At 38.5% G+C, this 23,840-nt stretch overlaps 1 protein-coding gene across 1 annotated transcript; it reads right to left on the bottom strand.

The window, feature by feature from the left end:
• Window positions 1-4,229: 4,229 nt before the first annotated feature.
• Window positions 4,230-22,506, bottom strand: LOC146465016 (ATP-binding cassette subfamily C member 4-like). Its single transcript, XM_085129047.1, has 7 exons — window positions 22,439-22,506; window positions 18,959-19,499; window positions 16,791-17,176; window positions 14,345-15,657; window positions 12,632-13,202; window positions 11,667-11,803; window positions 4,230-5,465 (listed from the first exon to the last, which is right to left on the bottom strand). Exons 2-7 carry the CDS (start codon window positions 19,487-19,489, stop codon window positions 4,558-4,560), a joined length of 3,846 nt encoding a protein of 1,281 aa, XP_084985173.1. The 5' UTR covers window positions 19,490-19,499; window positions 22,439-22,506; the 3' UTR covers window positions 4,230-4,557.
• Window positions 22,507-23,840: the final 1,334 nt, after the last annotated feature.

Below are 23,840 nucleotides of genomic sequence, written 5' to 3'. Positions count from 1 at the left end.
ATTACACGTTTTGTGGCCGCGGTAAAATAATTTTCCGTGGAAAATAAATTCATCGAACACGACAGCGCTTCACGCACGTTGTACATTTCGTCGGGTCAGAAATAGATTTTCAACCGCAAGCCTGTGGCCTGTGGAACCTCGAAAATACCATGCTCATCAAAATAGTTGCCATGTTCAGAAACCTTTTAATCTCCTCATTTTATGCTACAATACGAGTAAAGACCAGCCCCAGCTTCGCGAGGTTTTGCGAGTCACGTATTTCTAGTTATTTTTTAATCTTTTCAGCTGACGTAAGTTCTTCTTGATTGCCTGATGGGACAAATTTTTCGTGAACTCAAGGAGGTATCGTTTGTTTTTTGTTTTTGTTTTTTTTGCTTCTATTTTTTGTCATCATTAAGACATTGGTATTGCTCAAAACCCGGTGAGTTTAACACTTGCTTACCACGGATTCCCAGCTTTACTGGATCCGCTTTCGAGAACAAAAGGTTAAGAGTGTTCTTTCTTATTGTTCCCCCTTTCATTGGCTTTGTTTTTGTTCGAGGGAACTGGGTAGCACATTATTACAATATTGAACAGTCTTTGAGTAACACACTCGCTAAGTCCACTACAAACAAGATCTCAAGATCATTGAGCTCGATCAGTCAGAGTTTATTGTGCTGGTGATATGCGGCCAGGAGCTTACAATCCTCGCTGTTTTTCAGACAAAATGATATGATTCAAGATTGTCTTTGTATATAGCAATTTGAAATGACTGTACGCGAAAAAAAAAAACCTGAAACGAAATAAAAATAGCAATTTGATTGGTTTAGCAAGCAAAAACAAATACGCACGGGTTTTGTTTTGTTTCGTTCTGTTTTCAGGTGGCTTTCTGGAAGCCAATCGATGTTCTCTTTGGCGTCACTCAGTTTCCTGAAATCCGAATGGTCATTCTAGTGATGTTCCTTGTTAGGATGTTTTTCACCGAGAAATAAGAAATATCATGAACACCAGAGATAATGGGTATCTCAAGCATGATAAAGCATGGCTTATTCTTTACTTAAGACACCCGGCGAATTTAAAACTATCTATCTTTGAAATCAATGTTTTTTAAATCTCCAGGGTGGCCATAATTTTGTAATGGACGTATTATAGCGACCTTATATTCCTTAAGGCATAAGAATAGTAGTCACGTGTTTGATGACGTCACAATTGCGCTGAAAACAAATTGTCAGATGGGGAAAGAATGGTTTATTGTGACTCGGAGCTTAGCACGTGTGATTGTAGCTTCTATTGTATAGTAGCTGAATCTGTCCTGAATAGCATATGTTTTGGTTTTATTAAGAAAATATTAGGAAGTTTTAATAAGTCACGTGTCCTATTTTGTTAAATAACCCGTTAACTAAATATTGAAGTCAACCATTCGGGAAAGATTCATGTAAGGTATAACAATGCAGTAAGAAAAACGTTCTAATCGATATTCATCATATACAAACTCGGCGGCCCATTATCTATTTTCTTTTTGTCAAAGAAACAATCATAACCGGTCACGTGACATCCATTTTTAACACCCGAGGTTAGAAACGAGTTAAGGTCATTAAGTTCTATGTCCCTGCCAAGTTTGGTGGTCTTTCAGGAAACTTCTGCAGAGTTAAAATTGTTTCTATTTTTTACCCAGATATAGCCTTGAGCAATGCCTGTATGGTGTGTTTAGAGTATGTTGTTGAGAATGTGACGATCTTTCTTTGTTTTTTTCTCGCCGAAAAATCGCGCGACGGATATGAAATCGGAAGACTCTTATCTCATTTTCTTATTCAACACATTGTAACATAGCCTACCACGCAGTCGTTTTTAGAGGACTCGTATTACCCCCTCCCCACAAACACCCGCTTACTCAAGCGCCACATTCCTTTCCTCCGCTAAGCCAATCACGGCGAACCTTCTAAAATCCGCCTCTCGCGGGAACAGTGAAAAACATCACGGCGGAGACAGAACTTGACCGAGTTTACGTGAGCTTTCAGGACCGTGTGTCCTGCATTCAAAATTTCTCGTTTAAATGCCTATTAACTAACTGCAATCAAAGAATTCTTGACGGGAAATAGCGATATTTTCGCCAAATTGCCGACTGGTTACGCAAATTTTCGATTTAATATTTATCGAGCTTTGCCTTCAATCTTGTCGACCTTGTCGGTGTGGAGGAAACAGAAATATTACCCGATATGTCGGTAAATTTTAAAGATTTTGCAGTTGAAACTCGCTTTGTTGTTGCAATTTGTTCGGGGGCATGTGCGACATTATGTGCGATATACGTAGTTTTCGTGTGTCGTTCAAAAAGTAACGACCTCGCAAGAACACCAAACTATTAATAACGCTGTTTTATACTGGGCACAAAGAAGGTAACCAAGTTTGCTGCTAAGAATTGTAATGGTTAGTGCAAAAACTTTCAGTGCTTACCTTTCTGTTTATAAACAGGCAAATTACAGTTCAGCAAAAAAGTTTCATATATTTTTTCCCTAGATTATTGGATTGTCCCGTATTCTAGCAAAGGCTCAGAAATTGCAAACAGTACATGTTTTTTCTTAGATTGGTTCTCGCAACCGTTAAACAGAGCTCTCGACTCGTCTTGAATAGATGGAGAAAACCACCTGAGAAAATCCGAGCGCGCACTGAAGTGCCTCGAGAAATTTTAGCTTTCTGGCAGATAAAACAATAGACGGTCGGAGTACAAAGCAATTACTCTCAGAAGCATTAGGGCCGCCCAAGAGACTATGAGGGAAGAGAGCGAATCCCTGTGTCCCATGATAATTATTTTCAATCTTTTTTTAGTTCGCGCCATGCTATTTTGGGAAATTATATTTTGCCATTGAGTTTAAAATTAAATGACGGCACTCTAACTGACCAATAAGATGTCGACATTAAAATAGCAACGCAAACAAAAAATAGATTGAAAAAAAATTTCATAGGAAGAGGGGCATGTATGGGGGATTCGCTCTCTTACCTCATAGTTTCTTGGGCCGTCTTAAAAAACATCTAGTATCTTAACAGTTCTTGCAAGCAACAAGGCACTATATGCGTTTGTCGAAACACTGAGATCGTAAATTGCTTGCGTAGTAAACAAAGAAACACTCACCCGAGAAATCGTTGAAAAGCTTTTCCAGTCTGTTCAGTTCGGCTTGGATGATACATCAAGTCTTTTGCAGCTTCAAAATACTTTTTGATTTTAGCTTTTGAGGCTAGAAATTTATGGAAAATTTTGCCAGAGTGATTGGCGCACTAGGCAAGTACTCAATTTTCAATTTGATGCAGAACGCTCTCGATTTCAAACTTGAACAAAGCTGCCGCTTTCATCCATGCCGGTCCGCGCGCGGGAAAATGTTACAAGTTTCTTTTTTTGACAAATAGAGATCGCCTCCAGCTTTTCTGCTGTAAACCTGTGTTTTGTTATCAATGTGTTGAATAATTAAACAATTATCCTGCTCAGTCTTGCGGAATATCGCCTGATTTTTAGCCAACTCGGTCTACGGCCTCGTCGGCTAAGTATCAGGCGATATTCCGCACGATTTCGCAGGATAATTGTTAAATATACATAATTTCGGGCGTCTGGGAGAAAACTTGCAGAACACTTTAAACAAGTAACGTTCCTCTGAAGATCTTCTCCAGTTTTTCTGCAATAAAACTTTGCTTTGTTATAAATATGTAGAATAACAAAATAATTATCCGGCTCGATCTTGCGGAATATCCCCTGATTTTCACTGACGAGGCCGCTAGGCAAATTTGGCTAAGTATCAGGCGATATTTCGCGCGATAACAACTGCCTTCCGATTTTGTACCACGTGACGTGTTTCGTCCAATAAGAGCGCGCAGATTGTTGTAATGAACGACAGTGATAAAACCTGTTATCGACTCGGGTTCGTAGTAACACTTGTCGGTTCGACGAAGGAGAACGCATGCCTAATTTATTTTTGGGTTTCCTTGTTTCTTGTTGCTTTCCTTTGCCATCATATACGTGAAATTTTCCCGAATTTTGGAGAAATACCTTTTCCTTTGGAAAAAGATACCAGAAAGCACATTATCTCGAAAAATAAGAATATGTTGTTTAAAATGTTTTGTATGAAGAGTGAAGCGGTCATGTAACAAGAAAGTGAGGCCGTTCTCCCTTCTTTGCGGATCTTTATGGATATAGATGTACCGAGTCTACCGAGATCAATAAATCTGTAAGTTAAATAGATGAAAAAATATGTTTCAAACGAAATAGTGTTTCACAATTTGTTAAAGCAAATGTATTAAAAAATATAAAAATCAAGGAAATTGATTACCAAAACATGTCACAGCAATTAAAACGTATGGAATAAATCTAGCAAATGAACCATTAAAATAATCAGATTAAACCAAAATAAACATTACATTGTCAGATGGTGGTGACTCCACAGTTCTTGTCCAAATATCCATGTGGATGTGGATAAGTTGCGAAGTGTCCTCAGCAGTCTCGACTTGTATCTCGCAAACAGTACCTTAGAATTTAATTAATATTAAGAAAAAGCAAAGACTGCTCATGCCTTTAATCAAAACGTTTATCCTGTTCTAGAAACCGGAAACTCGAGCCATTTCACTCAAGGTACTTCCTTCCCTATTTACGAGTGTATAAAAATTATCAAATTCGTCAACTTCCCCATTTGTTAAGACTAAAATCTTGTCGCAGTCTCTAATTGTGTGCAAACGATGAGCTATTGTAATGACTGTGGAGTCTTGCAGTTTCTCACGCACTACGTCCCAGATCGTTTGTTCTGTGTTTGGATCCACATGCGCAGTTGGTTCATCCAAAATGATGATCTTGTTCCTCTGCAGTAAGACACGAGCCAAACAGATCAACTGTCGCTCTCCTACGCTGACATTTTCACCTTGTTCCAACAACTCGTAATCAAGCTGTCCCTCCAGGCTTTGCACGAAATCCTTCAGTTGCACATCCTCCAATGCTCGCCATAAATCCGCGTCTTTGAACTGCTCCATAAGGTCGAGGTTTTTCCTCACGGATCCACTAAAAAGAACAGGGTGCTGGCCAAGAAGGGATATGCATCTCCGAGCTTCTCGGAGATTGATCTCCTTTATTCCAACTCCATCAAGTATTATTTCTCCATCAGCGTCTGGCATGCGCATAATAGCCGCCACAAATGATGACTTCCCTGCACCCGTGCGGCCTGCAACACCGATCTTTGCTCCTCCTTCAATGCTTAAGTTAATTTTCTTCAGCACTTGAGGTCCCCCAGGATAGTATGTCAGTGATACGTCTTGGAATGTGATATTTCCTTCGTGTGGCCAGTGTTTCGGGGGAAGTCGTTGCACTTTGTATCCAGACTCAGATTCAAGCTTGGTGTACGTCATGACTCGCTCAACTGACGTCATTAAATTCTCGACTTGTGATGCTTTTTGGACAGCGAGTTGATTCAGAGCCATGGTCTGAAAGGCGTAAACTAAGGCCAGTCCGGCGAGGGCTAATTGAGAAAATAAAAAGAAGCATTTTATTAGTGAATGAAGCATATAGGAGAATCTTTGCTGACGTCAAACAACATGCTACAAACAAGTGGACACCATAAACTAAAGAGCTTGTCACATTTGGTAACCAGGGAGTGTGATATGTTGAATACTATTTTAGAAATGAGCTTTCAATAACTAAAATTTACAAAGAATTTATGGCTACGTGGCAGCTCTTGTCACCCAGCGATACATTCTTTGTGAAATTTGTTATTCGGCTGAAACACTGTTTGACATGTCATGCTCAAATTTCCATTTGCAGTTATTTGTAGTTAGTTTTCCTGTTCGTGCTAAGGTATGCTAACGAGCATTGTTGATGATGCAATTAAGACACGGCATGACTGCTTTATTTTGTTGGTCATTTCCAGTTATAACTTTCCCTTGTTTTCAAACGCGGAACAAACAAGTCCAAATTATGTGTTTGAGGACTTTTCTTGATCTTTTCCTCTAACTCCAACGACCATTATGTTGCATAGAATTCTTTCAATCAAAATACCCGTTTTCGACTGTTCGAAGTTATCCGTTTACGACAGGGACTGGGGCGAGACGTCAAGCATGGCGTAGGTACTTGTCGTCGCTCCGCTGTTGCCTGCTTAAGAATGTGTTTTCGGCCATGATAAACAACTTTTTAAACCGCTAATAAGAGCGCAGACGAATCACGCTTATCACCTCTACGCAACGTAATTCATGTTCGCAAACTGACGAAGAAGTTATTACAGCAGACAGCAATCATCATGACTGCTCACTGTGCGGCAACAAGCTACAACAAATAGAAGAAAAGTTGGACAAAGTACTCTGGTTGCTATCGGAATTCGAACGACAGAAAGAGAAAATCGCACAACTAGAAGAAAGCTTACAGTTTACGCAGAATGAGGTAAATGAACTACAAGGAACTGTCAAGTCAATATCAACAGAGTTAAACGATGCGAAGAAGTAACTAGCCTCTGTAAGCTAACTAGAACGACGCCAAATGAAACAAGATTGCTTTACCTGGCGAAGCAATATTAAATTCTTTGGCATAAAGGACAACCACCAAGAGTCACCGAGCGACACCGAAGAAACGCTGAGGCGCTTTCTAACAAAAGAGATGAAAATTTCTCAACGCGACGTCGACAAAATTGAATTTGAAAGAGTCCACCGTATCCCTACAAGACCAAATACGGAGCAGAGATCAAAGCCAAGACCGATTATAGCAAAAGTCTCCTTTTTTAAGGCAATGAATTCGTCAAGGCCCACATAAAAATCCCAAGGAAAGGAGCCAAACTTTGAGTAGCTGACGACTTTCCAAAAGAAGTTGGCGAAGTGAGGAAGGAGCTGCAATCAGTCTTAAAGAAGGCAAGACAGGAAAGGAAACTAGCATTTTCCAACGTAGAAAACTCATTATCGACAGCAGGATCTACCACGGACCGGAAACGAAACGTTTCCCGTTTTATGGTCAACTAATGGAAAGCGGTTAGTCAACTGCGCGAAACAAAAGGAAGTAGTCATTGCCAAAACTTTCAGGCGCTTGAGTTTGTCTGGCCAAGTCAAAAGTTGTGCCGACTGAAAATTCAGGCGCGTAAGTATTCGTATTTAGTGTATGCTATATCATAGCGTAGTTTTGTACATGTTTATTTCGTCAGTAGTCCAGTGTTTTTGCGTACATTATATTTGTTCTATACCGCGAAATGTAAATCTCTTCATTTCTTATTTTATTTTTGCTTATTCTATTCAACACCCTCTACGAAGCAACAAATTCGCAAATTGCACCGTTTTTTCCTTTTTTTCTTTTTAGACATAACTTAGATGAGCCTAAAAATCCTATCACTTGAGAGGGGCTTAAACAAAACCTCAAAGCGAAGACAAATATTTAGATGGTTACATGTCATTTTTCTACAAGAGACATACTCCTCAACACAAACTATAAAGTTATGGGAATCTGAATGGGGTGGGAAAATTCTCGCTAGTCATGGCTCAACGCACAGCCGAGGCGTAATGATATTGTTCAAACCACGATTAGATGTAACGATTGAAAAATCAACTTCTGACAAAAATGGCAGATACCTTTTAGCAGAAGCGCTTGTTGATGGTTCAAAACTTATTTTCTTGAATATCTATGCTCCAAACGACCAAACAGTCAGGGACTTATCCACATCAGTGTTAAACAAAGTTGTTAATGAAAAGGTGCTGCTTGGTGGAGATTTTAATTGTGCTTTGAAAGACATCGATAAACGTGGAGGACGTTCGTTTGAGAGGAGCCTAAAGCATCCTGGCACTCCTGGCTTCACTTGGAGCAATGCATCCTTGAAAATTCAATGCAGGCTAGACTACTTTATTTCGTCTCGAAATATGCAACATTTGATTACCGATTGTCAGATAGTTCCCAATATCTTCTCAGATCATTCGGAACTACAGCTGTGTATAAACCTCGAAGAAAAAGAAACGGAGAGAGGGCCAGGGTTTTGAAAATTTAATAACTCATTACTTACCGATAAAGAATATATAGAACTTATCACCAAATGTATCGGTAAGGTATTGAAAACAAGCATCGTATTGTAGGTGATAAATTAGTATATGTTTCATATATTTAAATTCATTTATTCATCCTTCACGGGTATATTACGAACTCGCTATATGACCAGCTCCCAGTTGGCTTGAAAGCTCAGTTGGTAGAGCACTGCAACGGCATCGCAGAGGTCATGGGTTCGAATCCCGTTCAAGCCTGAATTTTTCACAGGCTTTCTTTTCGCAACTGCTTAAGTTGCATACTAACTGCAAGGATCTTTCTTTCTATTTGATCTTTCATCCGCAGTTCAAAATACATAAATTAGTACTGTATTGTTATGTTAGCATTATATTGACAGTTAGTATTGTATTGTAAGTGATGGATGGTGTGTTAAACAGTAGTGTAATGTAAAGTAATAGTACATAGTGATGTTTTTGCAAATAAAATCTGTAAAAAAAAAATAAGACCAAATTGAGGACGTTTCTTGATCTTTTCCTCTAATTCAAACGTGCATTGTGTTGCATAGAAATTTGCAATCACAAAGTCCGTTTTCGACTCCGGAAAGAACGCAATGGGTTTATTTAGAATGTTTCGTCTCCTTTTCTGAACTGTTAATTTTCAAGGAAATTTTCAATGGAATCTTGGAAGTGATGTAGCAAAGTTAACCATAATTAATTGTCATTTTTCAAAACGAGCTGACTAAGACAATTTCTCGAAGAGACTGGCATCAGCAATGACCCAAGCTAACTCCGAGGTATGCTGTAAATGGTTTGAACCCAGGAGTCATGTCATAAGTACGTAAATTATGATCATCCGGGTGAGTGTAGTCCTGAGAAGGACTGTTTGTGGTGACTTTGACTGACATTTCGACAACCTGAGCGGAAGTCATTTTCAGAGTCAAGTGAATTGTGGAACGTCAGTAGGTGGTATATACGTCTCTGGTTGTTAACCTGATTGGTCAACGAAGTCCAGATGTTATTGGTCGTTTGTCAGTAAGCCGTGATGAAATTGGCTGTGAAGACTGTAAAAAGTGATTGGTGCGTTTCGATCCGTCTTTTGTTAGTCAAAAAAGTTCGTGGGTCTATTGTTAGTAAAATGTCTATTGTTTGTCTGTTTCGTTGTTTTTGTCAATAAGTCGTTTGTATAGTTAGGTAGTCGTTTGTTCTAAGTTAGTAAACCAGCTTTCCAGAGTGAGTCGTCGATAGTAATTTGTACTGTAGGTAATGCACTTGGCAGAGTCCCAGTCGATTCTGTGGTTCGTTTGTAAATGGTGCTCAGCAATGTGATTGTTGATATCACCATTTCTAGTTGCTCGTTTGTGTTCAGTCAGTCGTACAGTCAGACGTTCCACAATTCACTTGACTCTGAAGATGACTTCCGCTCAGGTTGTCGAAACGTCAGTCAAAGTCACCACAAACAGTCCTTCTCAGGACTACACTCACCCGGATGATCATAATTTACGTACTTATGACATGACTCCTGGGTTCAAACCATTTACAATTTTACGTTCCTTTGGACGACAGAGCGAACGACTTGCTAACAACTACATCAGTTATGCAGGCAACGTCAGACGTATACGACAACAACTCTGGTTTAACCACCGCTGCAAAGATCTTGGCCTTGTTCCGGCCGGACTTAGACTTAAGTCTCCGTTGAACACCAAAGAGGCCATTCAGATCGTCAAAGCCACCTTCTCAGGACTACACTCACCCGGATGATCATAATTTACGTACTTATGTCCGAGGTATGTATTGGATCAATGTTTTAACGTCATTCCAAGTTGTCATATCAATCTGAATTATTTCACTGAACATCAAGCTTCCAAGTCAGAATTAATCTTAAGTGTCAGTGAGGCTAATCTTCCACATTTTAGAATTGTTCAAAAGGGGTGCGAAGATTAACGTCGTGCTGTTTAGAATTAAAAATTAGCGCGAGTGGGGCCGGAAAAAGCCGTACAATACAATAATTAAGTCTGTTAGGTTCACAGGCGGAATCCGGCTTCATACCTAATTTTCAATAATAAAATATGACGATAAACAACTATATATAGCTAACAATAAAATTAGATAATAAGGCTGATATAAGGATGAAAAGATTAAAGAATCTACGAAAGTATGCAATTATTGAATAGATGACAATTACTGTCCAACCAACTGCTGAGCAGGTTGCTATTTTAAGAGTAACGTTTACAGCTGTTTTGACAAAGGTTGTCAAAAAAAAGCGTACGCGGCAATACTGAAAGGTATTCTAGGAAATACCCAATTACAGGAAATAAGTCAAATGCCTTTATTTGAGAGTAAATAAGAAAGGAAAGGGAGAATACTACGGGCTGAGAATACAAATACTAGTTTTGTTTGTTATATTGTTGACCTTTTTATCGCTCAAAGTGTAATTTGATCACAACGTCGTAATCATAAACAAGGAAAAAGGCATGGTTGACTAGGATACATTACCTTCCAAGAAATCCAGTTGACAATTATGTCAATTTATGCCTTCTCAGCAAATGAACACTATCAAATTAAATTATTGCAACGTTGATTTATGAATAGAACATCAAAATAGACAACTATAAAAATATTGTGTGAATTGCAAGCTGGGAACCCTCTTGCTGCCTTTGATGAGAGATTGACCGAGCGAGTATTAATAATAATTTATAATAATTTATTTACTTATATAGCGCCCTTTAACATTAGAATGATCAAAGGTGCTTTACAATCCAAGAAAACTAATATTTACAATAGATATTACAATAAAAATGCTCTTTGCTATAGATCATTACAATAACAGTACTAAAATAAATGATAATAACAAATAAATAATGAATAAATGGATGAATGAATAAAAAGTAAATAAATAAAATACAAAACTCCTATAACATTGTAATGCGAAACTAAAACGCTAGCTTAAAAAGATAAGTCTTAAGAGATTTCTTAAATAGTGCTAGCGAATCAATCGTGCGGATGTGCGCAGGCAAGCTGTTCCACAGCGCAGGCGCAGAGGCATGAAACGAGCGGGCACCTAAAGTCGTGCGCATAACCCCTTTTGGACGTTCTAAAAATATTGTATCATTATTGCGAATAGGCCCGTTTAAACGGTTTCAACATTTGCCAATATTCGTTCAACAAAAGTTGAACGGAGTTGGCCAAATGTTGGATGAACGGAGTGTTCAGACGGTTTCAACACCATTCAATATTTTCAAGAACAAAGAAATTGTTGACGTGATGTTTAACTGATGAAAGTTGAAACCAATTTAAATTTGATTTAACAAGCTTTCAACATTTTTTACGCTTTCAACAATGTTGAACGACCTGTTCTAACGCACCCGACATTTGGTTTAACAACTGTGTTGAACGCATGTTGAAGCAAATGTTGAAACTGTTTAAACGGGCCTTCTTTAAGGGCACATAAAGGCCGGTGCCTCCTAATGCGGAGATTTTTATAAACTTTAAGACTGTGTGTTAAAAGGAGATTTTAACAACTTAAGGAACTCAAAACGAAAATTGGGGGTAACCACGTATATTTCAGCAATAATACATTGGTATTTTTAGTTATTATTACTAGGCACCGACCCTAAGAAGCCCGTCGTATTTCTCAGATCATCTCGAGATGCACAGAACGTATGTACAGCAGAAAAGGGCCACCCCGCCCTGCTGTAGTTTTTTCTCTTTATACCTACCCGTATCTTGAGACACCAAAACTGCAGCAACAGCCACTGCGCCATCCAACAATAGAGTGAGCAGGTCCAAACGTACACCAAGCCATCGTTCACCTGCCACCACCATAATTAATGACTGATTTTGAACATCTTGGTGCCTGCAACGATAAATCATTGATCACTTAAATAAGGACTCTAAAGTTTTACTTTTTGTATTTTTGAAAAATCAAGAAATGTACCGGATCAAATACCTCATCACACCTGTAAACAAGAGCTATTATTGTTTTGTGCGCTGAGGGAATTATGCCGAGAATTGGCGGAGATGAGGTGGTGACTATCGGAAATTGCCGACATACCTAATTAGCTGCAGTAGGGAAGTGTGGTGTGAAAAGTTGCGCCTTAAGTTGCTGTTAAGACTGGGGTACCCAAGGGTGGGATTGAGCGCAAAAATGCAGTTAATCCCCAGTCGTGCTAACGTCGAACTTGATTCATGCTAATTAGATTTTGAACTTTGCCTAGAGGAACTCATTTTAAGTGGTTTCAGCATTTCTTGCATCATTAGCAGCCTGGATAATCACGAAATCTTGTCTCCGGCTACAGTTAAGTCCTATCGTGACAGCTACCTACTACGTAAAGCACTGTGTTGTGTTTTTAACCCGTAGCGGAGACGAGGGGGGGGGGGGGGGGGGGAGTGGTACTCTCCTATTTGAGCTATATCAGTAGGAATGTGCTGCTTCAAAGGGTATCGTTTGTGATCATTTTTGGTCTACTATAAGGCATAGATTTCGACCATTTTGGTCTGAAAGCCTGAAAATGGGTATGGATTCTGAAAAATGGGTATGGATTTTACAGGCCAGGTCTGAAAAACGATACCGGAAAATTACACATTTTGGTCTGAAATAGTGTCAGGGTTTGGAGAGCCAAGCGGCACAGCCCTACCAAAAGTTCCGAGGAGTACCCCCGGGGATTGAAATAGTTACACTTACCTGTAAAACTGATCCACGAAATCTCTTTCTCTTTGCCTTGTTCGAATCGTGTCCAGCCCATCCAGAGTCTCCGAAATATGAGAATAAACGGGACTACGAGAAATCGACTCTAACCTTTGGATCTCTCTGGAGGTTTTTAAGTAATACCTTGAAATACACACATTCAAAACAGAAAGTGGAACAACAACAAACAGAAGCCAGGGATTTGTGACAACTGGAACAAGAACTCCCGTCAACACAAGCAAAAACATTTGGATGGACATTAAAAAAATTTTAGGCAATACTTCGTCCAAAAGACCGATATCTTTAGAGAACCGATTCAAGATTCTTCCCACGGGATTTGAATCAAAGAATAGGACTGGTGCTTGTAAAACAGCCACAACCATTTTATTATGAAGACACTCAGAACATCTTAGAGAAACCACCAGGAAACTGTATGCTCGAAAGATAGCGAATATCAAAGATGAACCGACCAGACAACCATAGATAATTAGGTTTGTGTTGTTTCGCTGAGCATCTGTAGGCCACATTGTGAGAAAAGAGAGCCACACATCAGGGGAGACTATCATTACTGAAAAAGAAGAAGACGAATAACAACTTCAAAGATGAAAATAAATAAATACCACCGTTTCAAAGGGCGGAATACACTAGGAACAACGAATAATGCGTTTCTATTGGTTACAGTTCTATTTTTTTCGCAGGGAAAGTTGGCACAAGATACGACATTGAAAACTTCGGTCACTTTGACCCCGCTTCACGATGCCCAAATTTAAACTAGCTGACAAAATGTTTTCTTGCAGAAAACGTTTTTTATCTAAGAGTGGTGATGTCCCTCTAACATGTCCGCGTTTCATGTCCATGCAACATGGTCACTACTCAAGACTTATTCCCTAGTCTTATAATTAATGAAGAGCGACAGTCTTATTAACCGAAATTAAAGAAAAGCTGTAATAGCATTTTGAAGGCCAAACGACGCTCTCCAGTCTGATTTTTCTTCCTGAAATTTTATCAGGATTTCAAGGGCGAGTCCTCAATGCGTGGCAATTTTGGATCAGTAAAGGTCTTTTTATGGGATTTAGCTCTCCAATCAGATACACTTTTTTCTTAGTTTTATTTCCATCATATGGGACGGTGAACATACTGAAGGATAGGATTTCAGAAATTGTTTTTTAAAACGACCCCTATAATAAGTAAACGCTGCTAAGTTCAAGCAAGTTTAAATAGATAATTTCAATGTTTCAAAATAATCTTCATAGAAAACCAGGAAATTTACAAACTGATCTCAGTGGAACACGGGAACCCGGCGACAACATTTAAATATAATCATGACTTAAAAAATCCTCTTTCAAGTGTTTACAGATCGTTTAATTTGTCCAGTAAACAGCTTCATTGAAATCTCTACGGGTACTTTTGATGAAATTTTAGTCGCCGGTTTTAGTGAAAGAAATTGTATTTCTCGAGTTGAAGAAAATTCAGAAAATTCTAATGTTTGTGTACCAATAAATCCCGAACTTCAGGACAATTATACCGGGCCTCCCGAGCAGATATTTAACTGAAAAAACCTTTGGACACTCCTGATAGAATCACTTAATTTGGAATTGCACTCCAAATCATAAAACATGATATGTCTGAAAACTAAAGACAACACATAATTGTGGTTACTTGTTACCCCACTTAACTTCTCGAAAAAAGAGCAAAAATGCTGTGATTTACCTTGAGTAATAAGGCACAAACAAATTACTGCAACGATCACCGGGCAAGATACTCCGCTTCTAAAATAGTTCCAGTAAGTTTTAGAAGACACCACTCCGATTACCCGATCTTCTTCTAATATTTGGAGACCGTGGGCTTCATTGGTTTGGGAGACAATTCTGCCAAAGTTGCCGGTATCTTCATCTTTCTCTTCATTCTCCCGATCAGTACTGTTCTGTGACTTGTTTTCGCCCAATTTCTTGTAGAGCGGATCAACAGTTGCATTCAGAATACCTTTTTCTTTTAACTCAGTGAAGCTTCCTCTTCCCAGTACACGACCTTTGTAAAGCGTAATCACGTTATCGGCTTCTTGCATGTGCTGTTCTTGGTGAGAGGTTATCACCAACGTTTTGTGGCCCAGTAGGCCCTTGATGCATTTCTCAAAGATTTGTTGGCCAACTTTGTAATCCACAGTACTCAGGGGGTCATCCAATAGGTAAAGGTCTACATCAGCGTAGGCAGCACGAGCTAAGCTTACTCTCGCCCGCTGGCCACCGCTTAGAACTTCACCACGTTCTCCAACAATCGTTTGATCACAATCAGGAAATTGCTGGATGTCTTCTTTCAGGGCGCATGCGTCAACGATTCTGGTGTACTTGGCTTCATCGTATGGTTCACCAAACAAAATGTTTTCTCTTATAGTCCCAGAGAAGACCCAAGCTAATTGGGGTACGTAAACAAGAGTTCCATCGTAGCTTATGGTCCCGTTTGAATCTTGAAGTTCACCTGACATTACTGAAAGAAGAGTAGATTTTCCACTGCCTACTGGTCCAGTGATGACTGTTAAGCTCCCTGACTGGGCGGTAAATTCAATATCTTGTAGAATAAATTCATCTTCGCGCTTGGTTTGTTTCTTCGTAAGTCCTGTCACCTGTAAAATCGTTGAGTTTTTCACGTCACGAAGTGAGGAAGTTTCTTCATTTTCTTCGCTATGATCTATCTGGTTATTTCTTTTGAAAATCACAACACTTTTTTCGTCCTGACAGTCAGCACCCGGATCAAAGCAGTTTAAACAGAGAAATTCTTCTATTCTGGCCAGTGAGGCATACGCGTCGTTTGTTTCAAGCAAACCATAAGCCAAGTTTGTGCAAATGGACATTCGTATCATACTAATAAAAGAGCGAAACATGAAAACATTGACAGGTGTGAGTGGCTGACCAGTTAGTACCAGAGTGATTATAGACACCAGGGTCGCTATTGGTGTTGAAGTGTATTCCAAAGCAGTGATACCTGATAGAATGGCACTCTTTTTACGGATAATGTCTACTTCTTGTCTGAAAAGAACAAAGACAAAAGATAGAACAGAATACATCATAAAATTGGAGAGTATGATACAAGAATAACACCACAACGCTAATTTAAAATTAAAGGGGGACTGTCACACAGATGTTGCTCTGTGTTGATCAAAAGTGCGCAAATATTTTACTAAGAATCTCTTCTCTAACATAAAATTGCTATTAGAGCGCCTGGAGGAAAATATGAAATGATTTCTCCAAGAAAGAATAAACTATACTTGTTTCCGACCCCTTCGCCACGATTTTTCGCTATACAGGACTTCTTTTCCTCGTGGACTTCCTCTTTACCGGGGAGCCTTGCTTCCAAAAATCATATAGACGGCACTGCTGTCGGTTTTAACCTTTTTTTACGGCCTGTAAGTAATACGAGATAATTTCTCGATTTAAAGTGTCTTGAGCAAACCCTCTGTCTTCAGGGAACTAATGGGAAGATATTTTAACGCCATCCTCTTCGTAAACTTTTTTCTTACACCCGGGAACACAACAGTTTTGAGGCATATTTCGGACTATACTACCACATGTAAACATTGAATTGTGGCCCTCGATGCCTCGCTCTCGTGCTACTCGACCCAGATCGTCTGAGGCAGCTGCCATTTTGGAATAAGGTGTATTCACCCAAAACTTTTCATTTAAAATTCCTGAAACGTTCTTTTGTCGAAAGGAAAGGCCTTTTCCAAAAGACAAAACAGTAAACAAGCTTGCGACTTATCATGGAAAAATTTGTATTACATTTAAAATGGATCGAAATCAATCAATCATCGAAGATAAAACCCTTAATGAAGCGGGTAGAACACTTTGAAAGCCTTTGGTTGGACGATGGGTAGCAAAACATGAATAATCACTGTCTGCATGCGGCAACGGCCCTGACATGTCATAACAAATATTGTCAGACGCGATTGGAAAAAATCCCGCAACTTAGTTTTGGCCGTTGATGTCATATTTAAAAAAAAAATGACGAATGTTTAAAGTAACTTTCTGCCCATGGGGATTGAAGACCTTTCATTGTCAATGGGAAGAAGCTAACTAGTGAATAATAAATTCAGATGGGTTATTATAATTTTAGATTTTTAGGTCCTTGCAGACTTTTTGGGCAATTCAGGTCTTACTCATACCTTCTTAAATGTTTTATTCTTTCTCGGTATTGATCCTCCCACGCATGCGTTTTGATGGCTCGTATTCCATGGACCACCTGGTTCATCAAAGAGAGGCGCTTATCGGAAACCGCTGCTGTGCGCAAGCGCAGTAAGGCACTAGCAGAGGACAACACGGCGAAATATGGCCCAAGGAAACACAGGAAAATAACTCCCAGGAGAGACTGCCAGCCAATCAAATAGACGAGTAAAACTATTACTACAGGGATTTCAATGAACACCATCGAGCCAAAAAACAACCACTTAACAACTTTCTGGTCAAAAAATCGCTGAACATCGTTGGATACAAGGTCAATCACGTGACCTGTTGTAAATTTTAATAATGCATCCTTCCCAAGAAGAAGAGTCTGAAAATTAAAAAAAAATAAGAGGATCTCAACTTTATTTACCAGCGGATGATACTAGTAAGAGAAACGGAATGCAATAAAGAGTGAGGTTGCAGGTGAGTTGGTTGCAAGGCGCTGTTAAATAAATCACTTATGAGAATAATGTGTTATTCAGTAATGCAGAGGCAAACTCGGAAAAAGAAATTCCGAGTGCTCCTTTCAGGAGTCGAACCTAAGACCTTACGATTACTAGTTCGGATGCTCTACCACTGAGCTACAGGAGACTCGTGGGAACTAAGGCCGTTAAACTAGTTTCATGGGACAAATTAACATCCTGCATGCTGCTAGGATTGGGAAAAAAATATTACATCACATTTCCTTTCATTACGCATATGCCGCTCATTGACATTCCAATCCTAGTAGTATGCAGGATGTTTGTCTCATGAACCTAGTTTTATGGCCTTAGCTCCACGAGTTTCCTGTAGGTCAGTGGTAGAGAATCCGAAATATTACATCACATTTCCTTTCATAAATCACTTAGTTATAATTTTCTCAAATGTGCCAGCTTTAACCAACACGTAATGAGAATTAACAAATTAAGAAAACTGAGGATGAACGACTTACGTGTGTCTTCGGTTATTATTGTTATTATTATTATTATCATTATTATTATTATTATTATTATTATTATTATTATTATTATTGCACTTTGTTTTTTTTTTATTGGAAAATGTTTGGTGACGTCATTGTTTAAATTTTGCCTCATCATCACATACCAAACAAAATGGAAACTAAAAGGACATGTCAGTCTTGGTAGTCAGTGAAAATATTAGTGTGATATGTTGAACTCTCTCAGAGAAACAAGCTTTCAAAAACTCACCGTAAAATTTACAAAGAATGTATGTCTGCGTGGCAATACATTTTTGGTGAAATCTTCACATTTTTAACGTTCGTTTCACAAAAACTATTTAGCATGCCACGCTGAATTGTCAAAAAATACTAAGCTTGCCAAGCTCTTTTAATTTATAGAGTGCATTTATTAGTAAGGAGTTTAACTGTTATAAACATTCTTTTTTCGTTAGAACTGTGAAATTATGGAATGAACTACCTGGTGATATAGTGGAAGCTGATAGCTTTAAGCCTTTTAAATCTAAGCTCAAAATGTATTTGAATATTTGACTCTAAAGATCTCGATTTATGTATACTTATTTTTGTTTTTCTTTTATTTGAGGGAGTTTTCGCATAGGGCTAACCTCCAAACTTCCTTTTCTAGAAGTACTTTTCTTCTTAGTTTTATTTGTATATATAGTCTGCTTCTGGAATAAATAAAGTATGTATGTATGTATGTATGTATGTATGTATGTATGTATGTATGTATGTATGTATGTATGTATGTATGTATGTATGTATGTATGTATGTATGTATGTATGTATGTATGTATGTATGTATGTATGTATAATTCTTGACAGAAGTTCAGGCTTCAGGTGTTTTCATCGTTTATTGCAATAAACGATGAAAACACCTGAAGCCTGAACTTCTGTCAAGAATTATACATTGCTCTTCAATCAAACGAATTGAGCGCTCTACGAAACACATTCTACCCAGAATACAAGTAAGTATGTATGTATGTATGTATGTATGTATGTATGTATGTATGTATGTATGTATGTATGTATGTATGTATGTATGTATGTATGTATGTATGTATGTATGTATGTATGTATGTATGTATGTATGTATGTATTATGCTAATGGCCGCTAATAAGGCCAAGAATGGAAACAAAGATCCGTCCACAGCTTACCTTCATGTAAATAAGTCCCTTTAGGGCGCTGCTTATTCTAATACCCAGCAGTTCACATCTGTATGCAACCTGGTGTCCAGTAAGGCTACCAACCAAAAAAGTGATGACCATAGCTAACGCACATCCATAGAGCCGAAAAATACGCTGAGATTCAGCTGACAACAGGGACGCCATGAAATATCCGAGAAGCAATGGTTCCATAATGTGACAAAATGCATTTATGAACCAGTTTAAGAAGAGAAAAATGACGTCTTTGACAGAGAGCATCTTCATTACGCTTTTCCAAAGTCTGGGTTTTCTACCCTTTTCTTTGCAATCTATGATTTCCTCGTCCCATTTTACTTTGAGCTGTTCAGTCACAAAGTAGGTTGTATTTTTTTCAGACAGAGGTAGAAAATCATTTTCGTCTAGAGTTTGTTCATTGCCCGTCTTGAAGACATTGTTCATCCATCGGAAGAAAAGAAGGGACACAATGCTGAGTTTTTCCGTATTTGTGGCGTTGGTGATCTTCTTGTATCCATTTCTTGCCATGGCTTTGGGTCTAAAATTTGATTAAAAAATAGGCAATTAAGAAACTCTAAGTCAGGTCGCTAAAGCATTTGCTAGGAATGTAACCATACTTTATTGCCGTGAACACGAGCTCGCTTGCCTGAAGGCTTGTATCACAGCAGGATTTTGTAGGCGAAGCATTTGATCTGATTGGTTACGACAGGTGAAGAGTGATAGAGCTCGGTCAACCGCCATATCTATGGCCCTGGAGACCGATAATGAAAGTGATCTACATGCCTCGTCAGTATAATTGCGTTTTATCCCGCGGAAAATTCCCTCGTGACAAGACACGAACAAGCGCTCCCATAGTTAAATTATGTTTTAAATGAAGTCTGGCTTTTGTGATATCAATCATACTTTCTTATTTGAAATGCGGCTCTTCGCAGTTTCAAACAAGCGATTTACTACACTATAATCCTGATAGATGATAAAATTGTCAATGATGAAAAATATTTACAGCGCAATTATTTGGGCTTAAAATAGTTAAAGGAATTTTATTTGGTGTTTGGACTTATTACAAATTATATTTCGGTTTTGGGAATATCACAGAAAAAGGCCAGTTGACTCGTTATGCATCTCTCTAGAAATAATACCTTGTAGTTCGACTTAGTTATTCTTAATGTGTGATTAACGCATAAATTCTCCTGTCATGAATTCGGCATGAGGAGCTGTACGTTTCCGCGGAAACACTTGTGATCGTAAAAATATTTTCAATTACGTTTCCTACAAAAGATAACACCTTGTTTACCTTACTTTTTATAAGTTTTTCCTCAACTTGACCTTTCGACGGTTTATTCCAGGATATTGTTACTGTTCTTATTTTTAGTCAATTTTGGTAGATTTTCTTAGGTTCTTTTCCCGAATTCATGGTAGTTGGTGTTCATTTTAAAGAGGAATATATCTAAATAATAATACCTGTTATTTTAGGGTGTTTTTGAAATTAAATACTATGGTGTTAGGGTGATTGTGAAGATAAATATCCATTGTTGTAATTCTGCTATTAGCCACGTACTGAATGTATAATTCTAGCTTTAGATTTTGTTGACCACGTACTCATTTAATTTATGGAAACTTTTAACCAATCACTTTCGATGAAGAAGGCTAACACCTTCAACGAATCGACTTCTTGTACAATTTTTAAACAACAACTTTTACTGTTTTTCAGATTATCTTTGTGAAACCTTATTGTATAAGTCTGAACTTTGTAATTTTTATATTGGTCTCCCTGTTTTGTATTGACTGGACAACTCAAGTTTCATGGTGATATTTCTCTAGAAAAATGTCTTTGACTTGGTTAATAGATCGAAGGCACGGATGCAAATAAGTTCCTTGCAGCCAATCACAGGAGGCTTGCGTAAGATTTAGTTTGCGTTAAGCCGATGGTTGTCGAGTGAGAAAAAAATGAGTGCCATCTAGTTTTAGCAGAGAAGTGATTGTTGAGCAGAGTAAGCTGAACTCATGTCAGAGTAATAAAGAAGAGCAACTGAAGAAGCTATTGGATCTTTGTTGAAGTGAACCCAGCTAATTCCCCAAAAGTTCCTTCAACAATACGCCCCCGTATCAAAAGATTCATGACCGATTTGAAATTCCAAAGCACTACACAATTTTCTTACCCTTTCAAACTATAAACAATTAATTCTTGATTACGTGTTTATCTCTGGTCGAGAGAAGGTCTCTGTGAGACCTTCGCATTTGACGTGTTATAGCTGCCAGGAAGATGAAAGCTCAGTTGAAAGCGCGATTCGCCATCACACTACCATTCATGGAGAATTGGGAAAAAGGTAGGGATCACCGACCATTTGAAAAGTAAACTGCAGTACAACCCGACGTAACTAATCGAACAGTTCGGTAATCGAACTTTATCGAACCCAATCGAAATTAATCGGACGATTGGGTTCGATTAGTTCGGATATCGAACGCAATCGAACCAAAACATTTGTGTGAGAGTTCGATTGAGTTCGATTTCCGAACCCAATCGAACCTAATCGAACGGTATAAAAATGACTTAAAATATGCCAGTTCAGCGGCGGGACTGTCTAAGCATATCTATAAAGTAAAAATTAATAACAATAACTAATAATCACTTTATTGAAATAACCTTTGGGAATAAAAAATACAGTGAGTTTACTGTAAAATCGAAAATGATATAAGTTCAACGGACTATAAGATAATGCAAATTAGTTGCGAAGAGAAGGAGAATGATTGTCGTAACTTCGTTCATAGCGTTTCGTGCCCTCACAATAGCAACCATTGTTCAAATGCACGTATTTCCAGATCCAAGTGGCCGATACAGGCTGGGAGCTTTACGTGGCAGTGTTGAATGTTGAATGACACTGTCCGGTGCATGGATTCGTCAAAACGGAAAATAAATCAATTTTATGTCGGAACAAACACTTTCTTTTTTAGTTTACTGTAGCTGTTATTTACATCCCGAACTCTTCTCCTCAAGTTACGCATCAACAATCAGGAACTATGCTTTTTCAATCTTTTAATGAACAGTGCTAGTCAGTCCGTGAAATGATTTCACTTTATAAAGGCGCTCTGAGGATATAACACCCCGCTATCTTGCTATCATCGCATCAATCGTATAAACTTGAAAGAAGATAAAGTGAGCCTGATCCCAATGAGGTGATAGCTACAATCTCCCAACCGCAGAGAATCTTTTCAGAATTAGCATATGGAAATCACTCTTAATTTGCTGCCATAAACTGTTATCCATCTGTGTTAATTTTAGAAGTAGTTTAAATGTTTCAGAGTAAGCTTAAGTTCCGTCCAATAGACTTTTGCATTTACTGTCTTCAAGAGACAGCGGTTTTCATAGAGTTTCCCCCGTCCATCCATTTATCCGTTTGTGAAGGCAAAAACCGGTTTTCGCATTCGTAGCAAACATAAGAAAGTGAAGCAAAATTGCAAGGAAAATTCAAAACTCACCGTGTTAACTTTGAAACATGACGTGCGACGAATCAAAAGAAATGGTTGGTTGCTTTCTTGTTGTTGTTGTTCGATGCTCTTCAGTTGAATTTAATCGTGTGAGAAATAAGCTTTATTTTCATGCGTACCCATTATGATTACCATGACAATAAAAAGAAGACAAAAGCCACGTCACTTACCTGAAAAGGAACAGTGCCAAGAATCCCATCCTCCAGATGTTATTATTACCGCTCAGAGTGAAGCGGGAAACTTATTGACCATCAGTTTCATATAAGAGACTCTCAGAGACGCCTTACTCGTCTGGGGTGTACTCGAGCAATGCAAGGAATGTTTAGTTCAGTGTACGGTTAAGGAACATTTCGTAGTTTTAGACAGTGTCTATTAGCGCAAAGAAGGATTCAAGAAAGCTTATTCATCCATCCTTTCAGCGGAGTGCTGAGTTTAAGCTCGACCAAAAGAGAGGTCAGACGGATGAACCATGAGACGGGAACAAGACAAATTAAACGTTGATTGAAACGAATGTTTGGTTTTATCTTGACGTTGTAACTTGAATTAAACAAGACGCTAATCATAGAAGCAATCGGTGAGGGTAAAAGACAGAATGAGCTTGCAGAATGGCATGTGGCATGACCTGCGGAATGTCATAATTATGCGAGATACGACTTATGCGCCGAATAAATTAGCTGAAGCGCGTCATGTTTTCGCGCCAATTTTGTAAGAGCAGCAGCTTTTTTGATGTTGCGGACTCTAGCCGAATATTAAGAGCGGTTGTCAGTAACTTTCGAGAATCCGGCGACAGAAGCGAAAATTCGATTTTTTTTTATTTGCCCCAAAAGACCCTTTTGGTGAACTATTTTCAAAAATAATATTCAAGAGTTCCAGCGAATTTTTATTTTGGCAAAAATTGGGAAAGTTCGAAATCGGCCAAAACGTGGCCGATGGCCCGATTGAAATTATGCAAATTGGTACATTTTTAAAACTCTCGTTCAAGACAAGGCGGCGTTTTCTCGAGTTGACACTTTCACAATCGTTTTTACATCCCTTGTGCTTGCTTCCAAACTATATTTTATCTCCACTTGAACATTCTTTCATTTAAAGTTGCCCACGTAAAGAATACAATGTTTGCTATTCCTTAGATAGAGTGATTTTTGCCATATTTCAGATGACCATATCATCAAGGGTATACAAATATACTGGTAATGAAATAACTTTTTTGAACCGGCAATTGTTCTTATTTATCATGTTAAAATATTTAGTTTGGCGCGTGAAAAGCGAGCGCGCTAGGTCGTGATGTGTGGAATGCACTTTGACACAATTCGCCATTTCAGTACTTCATGTTCCTCCTGTTACTTTGCACTTATCAATACACTTCACGGAAGCTTTTAGATAAAAGCCAAGGTCT

This window comes from Pavona decussata, unplaced genomic scaffold (assembly GCF_977016875.1).
Source record: "Pavona decussata unplaced genomic scaffold, jaPavDecu1.1 SCAFFOLD_158, whole genome shotgun sequence".
Classification (NCBI taxonomy): Eukaryota; Metazoa; Cnidaria; class Anthozoa; order Scleractinia; family Agariciidae; genus Pavona; species Pavona decussata.
The sequence above is the reverse complement of the archived record's forward strand: the minus strand, read 5'-3'. Positions and strand labels throughout refer to the sequence as shown.